Source organism: Populus alba, chromosome 1, assembly GCF_005239225.2.
Source record: "Populus alba chromosome 1, ASM523922v2, whole genome shotgun sequence".
Lineage (NCBI taxonomy): Eukaryota > Viridiplantae > Streptophyta > Magnoliopsida > Malpighiales > Salicaceae > Populus > Populus alba.
This window is the reverse complement of record NC_133284.1, coordinates 2,911,904-2,923,187: the sequence shown is the minus strand read 5'-3', so window position 1 is coordinate 2,923,187 and position 11,284 is coordinate 2,911,904. Positions and strand designations below refer to the sequence as shown.

At 33.6% G+C, this 11,284-nt stretch overlaps 1 protein-coding gene across 3 annotated transcripts; it reads right to left on the bottom strand.

Annotated features, from left to right (window-relative positions):
- Nucleotides 1-6,199: 6,199 nt before the first annotated feature.
- LOC118061251 (hydroxyproline O-arabinosyltransferase RDN2) lies at nt 6,200-11,018 on the bottom strand. 3 transcript variants are annotated; one of them, XM_035074683.2, is made up of 9 exons: nt 10,903-11,018; nt 9,328-9,929; nt 8,356-8,423; nt 8,069-8,270; nt 7,814-7,911; nt 7,652-7,721; nt 7,459-7,530; nt 7,158-7,271; nt 6,200-6,443 (listed from the first exon to the last, which is right to left on the bottom strand). In XM_035074683.2, the coding sequence occupies exons 2-9, from the start codon at nt 9,727-9,729 to the stop codon at nt 6,381-6,383; spliced, it is 1,089 nt and encodes a 362-aa protein (XP_034930574.1). In that variant the 5' UTR covers nt 9,730-9,929; nt 10,903-11,018; the 3' UTR covers nt 6,200-6,380. The 3 variants fall into 3 exon arrangements, with proteins under 3 accessions (XP_034930574.1, XP_034930576.1, XP_034930575.1); XM_035074685.2 differs by lacking the exon at nt 10,903-11,018 and adding an exon at nt 10,586-10,695; XM_035074684.2 differs by lacking the exon at nt 10,903-11,018 and having other exon boundaries at nt 9,328-10,719.
- Between the last annotated feature and the right edge of the window lie 266 nt (nt 11,019-11,284).

The window sequence follows — 11,284 nt, the reverse complement described above, 5'->3', positions numbered from 1 at the left end:
AGAACATCCAAAAACATCTCTTAATCAAATAAAAATCGGTTGGGTATTAGATTTTTCTTATAAAAATTAATATTATTTTGATATAAAAAAAATTGAGTATTTATTTGTAAATCAACTCAGTTATCTCAAAATCTAAGTCTTGAACTCAATATTCTTATAACTTTGCTTTATATAAAAAAATTTATAGGCTGTTAGAGAATAATATAAATTATATTCTGAGATCTTACTAAGAGTTTAAGCTATTGGGTTGAGATGGTTTTTTAATATGGTATCAGAGTTTTTATGATCAACCGGTCACGAGTTTGAATCTTATCATCTTCCATTTATTTGATAAAAATTAAGCACAAGGTAATGTGGGTCTGTACAAGTTTCAAGCATAAAGAGATTTTACTTGAGGAGGTGTGTTAGAGAATAAATAATATAAATCAATCATGGGACTTTACCTAAAAACTTAAGCTATTGGATTTAAATAATTCTTTGACACAGGTTAGTCTAGAAATGACGGTGGATGATATGGAAAAATGGTTATGGGGATATGAGAGGAAGCTCAACTAGTCAGGCTTTGAATTTGCTCTCTAATGATTATGAATTTGAGTTTCTTCAAGTTCACTGAAAACTTATATAATCATTAACTTCAAAACATATGGGTTAATCAAGATGTACGCAAACTAACTCGGAAATGAGCAGTTGCAAACAGCCACAATATATAATCCACAGAATTTCTAAAACAAGATATGGGCATGGGCAGATTCTCCTTAATTTGAGCATGGCGTGTCGATCGTGTTTCTTTCTTCTCGTTGAAAGTAAAATTTCTTGCTTGCTTGCTTGCTGGACGGGAAAGAAAACATTGCCCCATCTACAAGTTCAGTCGCTCTCAGCTCTGTTACAGTCAAGCCATTAGCTGGTTTTCTGTCCACTGGAAATTGACATGAATCTCATGCATGATAGGTTCAATTGCATGTGCCTGCTTCCGAGTGGATCGAACAATCAAAACACTTCTTTGTGCTCTTCAAAATTTGGATCATTGCATTTCTATCGATGAAATAGATTTTGTGAATCTAATCTTTTTGTAATTATTTAATGGTGGGATCGAGCACTGAGGAGATGGACTCAACAGCTCCATTAAGACTTAAAAAAGAGTACTATAATATTGCTCCTATTATTGATGCCGGCACTGTGTTAATTTGTGAGTTCAAGTTCATTAGATTAAATTAAGGTTATGGCATGCAGTAGTTTAGATAAGACTGGAAAAAAAAAAAACAAAAATAACTAGCATTTAGTGGTGGTAATCATAATTCGAACACAATTGGTTAATGATACCATCATAGTTGTTTAACTCAACTTTACCTGTCGGATTGATTTGGAAAATTCATGATATGAGCTATGATCAAAGTTGGATTTTCTGATTCGGTAAAATTAATCTAATTAATTCATTTAAGTTTTTGGTTATTTGATCAAACTCAATTCAAATCTAACCGACTTAACTCTAATAATCTTTTTAAAAAATAATATTTTTTAATAAAAATAATCGGTTCGAGTTGATACAATAACTCAGATTCTTTTTCATATTAGTTCTCGAATAATTAAGCCTGATAACTATATAGAAAAAAAAATCTTAATTAAATTGTTTTGTTAAAACTTTGAAAGATATTTCACCCACCAATTTGGAGCTTGGTATCACAACATACGATTTGAAGAAATTTCTCATCCTAAAATTATAACAAAAAAAACGATGAAAGAAGCCATTAGAGCTTTATTAAAGTGATTATAGAGACATGCCAAGAAGTGGAGGTACTGTGCCTAATCTCCCGTCCTGAGGAAAACTGGAAACAAGCTGGTGCCAGAGAAAGCGATGTCTGTTTCCTTGAATCCAAACAAGGCACATAATTAAACTCAAATAGTATGATCGATCTAGGGGCTAATATATTAAAATGTATAAATAAATACCTTTATTTTGATTCACACTGTTGAAATATTCTTTTCGTTCTGTTGATTCCAACCATTTCAACTATATAATAAAGTGTTTTGATTTAGCTGTTAAATCTCTATATTTTATTTAATTAATTGGGATATTGATTTATCTACTATTAATTTATATGAATCACTTTAAAAAGTAACACAGCTTTATACCATGGAATAATTAAAGTGGGATCGAGAGTGGCAGTGATGGTAGGACAACACGTGAATGTTGAATAATATCTCTTCTCGTGAACAAACTTCCGGCCTCTTGACTGGCACCCACACTTTCTTGACCATTAATTAATCTCTCAGAACTATTGAGTCTTACCGACAGCTTCTTCTTCTTCTTTTTTAATTAACATAAATATTTGATTAATTTATGTATATCTCAATTAATTTCACAGGTCTTGAAATTAATGACTATATATACTTTCAATAACCCTGAGATTTGTAAGATTTGAACTGTTGATCTCTAGAGATCAAACATAAAACCTGATTAGTTGAAATATACCTTAAAATTCTTACCAATAACTTATTGATCCTTAATTGGTTAGCTATCCAGTTGTAAACGCACGAGTTTACAGCCACTAGTTAATGCAATCAACCCTCAAGTACTCAAAACATTGTTAGCATAGTTTTCAACATTGCTATTAAATTCGGTTTAGTCTTATTAATGATTAATCTAAAATATTATGATTTAGAGTTGGACTGGATTGGATATTACTATTAAACTCAGTCTGATTAATGATTAATCTAAAATATTATGATTTAGCACTGAATTGGATCGGATTTTACGATTAATCAAAAAACTTAATTAGTAGGATTCTGTTGGTCCAAGGTAATATTTTTTAGGGAAAAAATAAAACACCATCGCTGGCATGTGGACTCCATGTTATGATTGTAAGTGAATGAATTCATCATTGAAAAATTCTTACAAATTCAAGCCATTTTAAGCTATCAGAATGGATTAATTAACCCCGTGATCTCACTTTCTATAATCAAAGTCATCGTTGACTGTTCTTGAGATGACTCTACAAAATTAAATAGAGTGCATTTTGCCTCCTAGAACTCGCTAGCCAAATCAATGCTGCCATAATCCAAGCCTGTATAGTTATCGAACTGAATTTTCCCACAAAATATTTGTTTGCAAAGATATAACTTTGACTATTATTCTGTTTTAAAAAAAAAAAATCTCGATGCCAATCCAATCAAGTTAATTTGAATGAGGTTTAACCGACTCGATACGGCCGAATCAACTAATCAGTCAGGCATGGTTGATTTAACTATCAATCGGTGAAGTTCCAAGAACACCGGGAAAAGAGACAGGTGAATCTGTGCGTTGCACTAACCTAGCATCTTGCTTTAAGGAAGCGAAAATCTACAGCTCCGAAGTAAGAAAGGAAGGGAGAAAAAGACCGAGAAGAGAATAGAAGTCGGGAGGGAAAAGACCAAGAACACTGTGTGTGCTCGTGAATGATGCAGAAAAGGCCATCTCTTCCAGGAAACTTTCTGCAGGCTTGTTTGTTTTTCACTCTTTGTCCCATTATTCATTGCCTTCTTTATTTTTTGTTGGATGCTAAAATAAATAATTAAGATACTCATGCTGCTGCGGTGGAGTTCTGGTGTCACGTGAGCTGATGGCATATGAGTGGTGGTGGTGTGGTGGTGGTGGTTTCGGGTTTTCTCTTCTTTTGCCGACACAAGCTCACAGGCTTTCATGTGCTGTGTTCATGCATTTTCTACGTCATCATGAGCGTCTTCAGTATGTTGGCAAGGAAGGAAATTGATGTATTGGTGGTTTTCTCATCACCATGCTCGTTTGTGGCAATTCCAAATTCACATATGAAGTTTCTGCACACGGATTTTTGTTTATAAAATTGGCTTTTCATTAAAAGAAAAAAAAATGCCATTTCATGAAAGGAAAAAAATAATGTTGTTTGAGTTAAAATGAGTTAATCTCATGCAAGGTTTGGGTCAAAAGTTAAGTTGATTAACCTGATTGAATTGAATTAATAAAAATAATTAAAATAATATTATTTTAAAAATTAATTAAGAAAAAACAATTGGTTTTGATACTATTACTAACTAACCTACATAGTCAATTAAATCAAATCAGGTTAATTTGTTTTAGACTTGTCTTAAATTAAAGACAAGTCGGACATGTACTAGATTGACCATATTGAATAAGTGAAGTTTAATTTAATTAATAAATTATTTGTACTTTTTAAAAGCATGGCCTTGATTAAAGGAGTATTTGAAAATGTAATAATGAATGTTTTTAAATGTGTTTTTTATTCAGAAATACATTAAAATAATAATTTTTTTATTTTTAAAAAATTATTTTTAATATCAGTAAAAATTATAAAAAAATAATAATAAAAAGAAGTTGGGGGTTTAATTTTAGTTTTTAATTTTTAAAATTCTTCAAAAATAAAATATTTTCTTACTAATTTTATAGTTTTTTTATGATGACAATCCCAATAAATTTTTTTAATTACACCCCTGACTAGGGTCACTACTAAAATCAGAACGATCCTATAGCTTACATAATTTATGAATCAATTTGTTTTTATTTCTCAAAATAATTCCTTTTTAGATCTTGAATGTCCCATGAAAGAGATTGTACGAACTCCCAATAATTGTTTTTAATTAGAACGATCCTATAGCTTACATAATTTATGAATCGATTTTTTTTTATTTCTCAAAATAATTCCTTTTTAGATTTTGAATGTCCCATGAAAGAGATCGTACGAACTCCCAATAATTGTTTTTAATTAGAACGATCCTATAGCTTACATAATTTATGAATCAATTTTTTTTTATTTCTCAAAATAATTCCTTTTTAGATTTTGAATGTCCCATGAAAGAGATCGTACGAACTCCCAATAATTGTTTTTAATTAGAACGATCCTATAGCTTACATAATTTATGAATCAATTTTTTTTTATTTCTCAAAATAATTCCTTTTTAGATTTTGAATGTCCCATGAAAGAGATCGTACGAACTCCCAATAATTGTTTTTAATTAGAACGATCCTATAGCTTACATAATTTATGAATCAATTTTTTTTTTATTTCTCAAAATAATTCCTTATTAGATTTTTGAATGTCCCATGAAAGAGATCCTACGAAGCAATTCGTGGTGGATAATTTCTTTGTAATGCTTTGTGGATTGATGTCATGGGCAAAGAATAATAATAATAAAAAAAAAAAAAAAAAACCAAACGGGCAACATCTTGTGGTCATAATCATATATATATATATATATATATAAAGAACTACTAGAAAATAGAAAGGAAACAACCGTGTTGAGGAAAGTAATGGGCTAGGAGGCCCACCAATCCACTAACTAGAAATATAGAAAGGGACCACAACCTATATGTCTAAATGGAAGTTTCTCATGGTTCAGTGTACTGAGCTTTCGTGGGCTCTGTTTGTCAGGTATGGGCCTGATCTAGGGCTCATTTATCAAAATGCACTTAAGTAGTGGAGCCCACACGGAATGATTGATGGTCTACCTTTCATTTGCGAGTGTGTTTCTCTAGGATTTCTGCTTTTATTTTTAGTGACGAGGTCCACCATTAAAAATAAAAAATACAGCAGCAAAAGCATTACGTTTTGTGTTGTGGAATGTTATACCACACATAGCAAACGCAAAAGCAAGAGCCTAATAAATAACGTGCTTTTAATAAATTTAATTTTTTTATTTTTAATTAAATTTTTAATGTTTTAGATTATTTAAAAAAATTAAAAAATATATTATTTTAATACATACTCGAACAAAAAATATTTTAAAAAACAACCAATATTACAATACTAACTACAAACAAAAACAGTATAACAAGAAATTTCTTTTTTTTTTCTCAATTTATAAGTTATTAAATTCAATTTCATCATTCGATTTGATATAAAAACCCAATCATTTCAAATTCTAGTTTGGATCAAGTTTTTTATTGAACCAAATAATCCAATCGAGTAATAATACCGGGTAACACAATTTGAATGGATTATGTTGGAAATCAGTTGAGACGAGACGAGATCTCGAGTCGAGTCTAAGAGCAATAACTACAAGAAACAGGAGAGTAATAAGCCTTATTAATTAATATAGCTGTATTTGAATGGACAGCCAAATATTGCTATCATATCTGCCTCTAGATCAACAAAGCAGTAAGGTTAACTTCATTCTGATCTCACTCTCAATCTGATGATGTGTTGAAAATAGAAAAAAAAAGGTGTTGTGGTGGCCTAAATAACATGTATTCCTAACTAAATAACCTTTTTGATTTGTATAGTTCAATTCCTTAATTCGAAATAATTAACCTGAGGTTTCTGGACATCAATGTTTCTAATGGCTGTGGATCAAGAATTCCCATCTGCACAAAAAGCATGTATGGAGCTCCTCAGCTTTGTCGCGGCAGATGGCTATTCTGTGTCCCAATTTGGAATGTTTGCAGTAGCTTCATTGACCATCTTTACAAGGGTAACCTGCAAAAACAACAGGCAAAACGCAGAAGAACACGTCAAAATGAAGAGACTGAGCAGGAGTTATTAGTAATCTGTGAGGGTGACGTGTATTTCTTTGTTTTCTCTGGTGCATGAAATGGTGTTCCTGGTGACAGATTATAACTTCTAGTCAATTGAACTCCACAACATCAATGAGGGTAATAACTACATACATTCATGCTTCTATTTGCTGCAACAAGAACATGACTCAGACCCGTCAGAAGTCAGAACCAGCTGATAGTGATCATGGCAGCCAATAGGCTGATAGTGAACTAGTGGAAACCAGTTCAACAGGCAGCACCGGCAGCGAGATGAACTAATGGACGGTCCAAAAAACTTCAAAGTACAAAATGTCTGGCCAGACTCATGCTCAAAAACATTATTGATTTCCAGAAAACTTGATGGACATCAGTTCACATCCCACGGGACTTGAAGTTGGGGCCAATGTCAGCTTTAAGTAAAGCAAGATAAGAGGACTTTAAAGCAAGAACAAAAGGGGAATCTTTCGCTCTAATCCTTCTCAATTTTCAGAATTCTCAGTGTAAACATGAAACAGAACTGAAATTTGACAGAACCTGGGCACTTGCAACTTGGCAGCCTGTGTTACTTTGTAATCTAATTTTCCAAATCCAAACCCACTTTGAGGAAATAGAGCTAAAACACTGCAAAAATATCATAATATTGCCTAAAACATACCACACTTTCCGGAACCCCTCGAGGGGGCAAGGCGAGATTTCTTGGCATAGGTCCACCTAGATATGATCTTTTGTCAAACCGCCACTGTCCAATTTTTCCATATGTCAGCTCACCCTGAAGATCAAGAGGTGACCTCAGATAACTAAAAGGCTGATAAGAAAATACTGATAATGATGATGAAGGGGTGAAAAAGATTAAAAAAAAAGAATTCGTAATTTTAAATGGAATGCCAAGAATTTGCAGGCAAAAGGTCATAATTCGAATTAAAATTATTCTTAAATATGATGTTATTTAGTTTTACCTTCAAATTGTAGTCACATCCATAAGTATAATGAATGATAAAATTCTTCCCTGTTGCCAAATCCCATGGAGGCTGCAGGATGAACATTTCAGAGCCTTACAAAGATGAACTTTCCCATCTAAAATCCAACTGAAGCAACTAGAACAGGAAACCAACTTGAGGAACAAAGAGCTACAGAAGGTCAAGATCGAACCTGCACCATAAAGTCTTTCCGAAGAATGTGCTGCACATCATGTAAAGCTGATGCCACAGCATATGCATACCTGAGTCCAGCAACCAAAACCGGGAGAGTGAAAAACTTGGTTTTGGTTGAGAGTTAATACAAAGAACATAATGACTTGTACTGTGAACTTACATTTCTAGTACCCATCCAAAAGCTTTGTCAGTCTCCTGGTCTTTTTTCATTTTCAAGGAGATATTCATCCACGTAGGAGCAATCCTTTCCAGCAATTCCTGAAGATCATAAAGCTCTACAAATTCACTTTCAACGCATGCAAGAATTGTAATATTGTTAACATTTAAACAGAAAAGCATTGCAGTAAACGATCGGTGCACAGTAGGTTTCAGGCAAGTTTGATACTAAGAGACATGGTATCTCGAGAGTTAACACCTTCTTGATAATTACAGGAGAGTTGCCGATTGGATCAACGTTTGTCACCGGACCCTTCTCCTCCGGATAATACTTCCGTATGATGCTTTCGTGATCAGCAGGTTTGATATAGAAGAAAGGAAAAGCAGCCGGCAACCCTCCGCGTGCCAAATTTGGAAGGGGATTTATAAATACGTGATCAGGCTCTGCCATTAAAATATATCTGCACAGATTGAATTTCACCTCCATTAGGATAACATGCAGGTAAATGCATGTCAAGTAAAAATCATGAAAACTTGAAAGCTCACTCTTCCTCGATAGAAGCCTTTTCCAGCCACTGCACAAAGGCCCAGGGTCTATTTAGGACAACGTAACCCTGGTTTACAGAACGGAAAGCTATGTCACAACTACTGAAAATATAGATTTGTGTAAGAAGTGAAGAGTATCAAAATCAACACAAGAAAATGAAAAGATCAAATCAAAAAAGATAGCACTCGCAAGAGACGTAAGATGCAGAATGGTTCAATTCGAGATAAATACGTTATAAACAAACAGATGATTTAATTTGATGTCTCAATCTTTGACTTCCGACACCGAGTCAGTGAGCTTCATAGAGATTGAAATCAAGCCCTCGGATACGATGAGAGAGGCAGTAAGTTTCATGTGTAAGTTAATAACTGGTTGTTTCACTGCTAGAAATCACTCATAAAGAGAGCAGCCATGGAGATATGATTCCTTGACAGAATTTGACGAGAAAAAGTTCTCTGTGCTCAATCTTCTTCTGCTCCCTAACCATTGTACAAGTTCTGAATTACAAATGAATCATGTCTACAAGCAATTACACATGCTATGAACCATTAAAATTCCTTATATACTTTGTTCATGTTCTGCCTTCCATTAAATAGTGAACTCGTTGCTGTGCCGATGATCTGAATCAGTTCCAACAGGACAACTTGCACTTTACTTGAACATGCAGGCCAAATAACTCTCACTAAGAAAAAAGAAAGCACTCATTCAAATAAGCTCCCTTGCATTCCTTTCCAAAAAACCAAATAATATAGGTGTAGGTGTATTTGTAGAGCTCCAGAATTTATAATCATCAACGTGTCCCTAAAGGATATCTGACCTCATATTCTGAATTTGTACATGAGAATACCGCATGGCTAAGATGTTTAGATTCTCAAGAACAAGATGAGATACGATAGGAGAAGCTAGAAGTAACTAACAACAAAAGATGCTGGCTCTATCCACAATGAAAAAGAAGAATGCAGGAAACTCACCTGATCAAGACCAGCTGGAAGAGGATCAACCACAGTTGTGGGGATCTCATCCATCAAGTTGTCAGGTTTTCCAGAGTGTAAAATCCGTGTAAAGCCTCCCATCTCCGACCCGGGCAGGTCTTTCTTCTTCTTATACCAGTAGTACATAATGCGACACTGCCATTTGCTGTAAGGAGCATCAGTTGCTGTTAGGGCAACATGGAAGGGCATTTTGGTGTTCTTTGCTTTCTTCACGTCTTCAGGCATTTCAGTGACTGGATCCAAGAACATCTGACCATCCGAATCGTCATCTGCCCATTTCCCAACAGATCTATAATGCATTATCATGGCAACCAAATTATATGTGGCAAAGAAAAAGCCGATAGTCAATAGAATCAGAACTGACAGCGAAGCCCGTCCCATCGTCTTTCTCCCAGTTATCAATAACGAATCAAACCAAAATCCCAGATTCTCCGAACCAGTAATAAATCAAGTGTCCAAGTCTAAACACCTACCCTTTTCATTTTACCAGAGGATTTATATTTTGAAACTAAATTACACAAAACAACTTTGCATTCCCTCTTAGGAGAAAATCTAAACAAATTCAATCTCTAGCAGTTAACCTGCACAAGAATTAGCAGAGAATATCAGTTTAAATTATGACCAAGTTTAAGGATGCGATGCAACTTACAGGGATTGCAGCTAATCACCAACACATTTGAACTACTTATTGCATATATCAGATCAAATATGTTCACCACTGAAATCTTACTGCGACCAGCAAGTTTACAAACTAATGTGGCTTCAAATTCGGAGCAAAATTACAATCAAATACAATTGATCAAAGAAAATTCCGTAAAAGATTAAGAAATTTCTAAGTTGAGATATAAGGACCGAAACAAAAAAGAGCAGATGATCTCATCGAATTCATTCCATAAACATATCAAAATCCTCCAGTGCAACACTTGAACGCAAATTAACTCTGTTTTCCACCAGAAAACTACCTTCCAACAACAATATCTAGAAAAAAACTACAAAAACTTAACTCTCGACAGCAACGTTGATGATCACAGAGAGCTAAAATCAACCTAGTTATGTCAGATCAAGCCAAAAGATTCAAAGCAGGCCAGAGACACACAAAATCAACCAAACCACACACAATAATAATTCCTTTGAAAGTAAATGATTAAAGGGTCGTCCAATTCCTAGCCAAAACGAACAAAAATCATCAAAATTAAATCCAGGTAAACAAATTCTGAACTGGGGATTTGAATTGCACCTAAAGAAGCCAATGGGCACCGGAAAAAAACAAAGGAAAACCAGAAGAACACATCACAGACAATGAAAAAACAGAAAGCAGAAACAGGGTTTATTAAAGCAAGATAAGTACGTTAAAGAAATGACTAAAAAGCAAATAAAGATAACGAACCCAAGAAGGTATCTTGTAGCTGAATAAAGCGTAAAGCAGAAACACTTGCTAACCAATCATTATTCTAATTCTCATGAAAAGACAAACTATCTATCTGACAACTCACGAGTGGATCGTGATGTAATGTCCACAGACAATGATAAAGAGAGAGACAGAGAGTAACGTACGATCTAGCTAGATTTAACAGAGAGATTCGTTGCTAATGTGAGAGACGTGTGGCTTCTTGTTTTCAGTATCTGTTGTGTCTTTTTCTTGCACTGAAATAGCAGCAGCAGCAGCTTTTATACACAAATGGCAGCAAAAAAAATTAATTAATTAATTATATATACACACAAAAAAAAAAAAAAAAGGATTGATAACGAATGTCATTTAGAGTCCGCTGATAATGCGGTGTTAAATATTTTTTTTAATTGAAAAATATATATAAATAATTTTTTAAAGTTTTCTTTTAATTTGAATCTAATAAATATTAATTTAATATTTTTTCGGGTAAAAAATAAATTAAAAAATATTTTAAAAAACAGATTTAACACTCCATTAATACAATAT

Excerpts from the sequence above, each read along its gene's own strand:
- LOC118061251 (XM_035074683.2), bottom strand. The coding sequence starts at position 9,729 with ATGGGACGGGCTTCGCTGTCAGTTCTGATTCTATTGACTATCGGCTTT. Across the intron at positions 7,912-8,068 it reads CTCCTGTAATTATCAAGAAG|GAATTGCTGGAAAGGATTGC; the intron begins GTGTTAACTCTC and ends TATGATCTTCAG. Across the intron at positions 7,722-7,813 it reads TTTGGATGGGTACTAGAAAT|GTATGCATATGCTGTGGCAT; the intron begins GTAAGTTCACAG and ends TGCTGGACTCAG.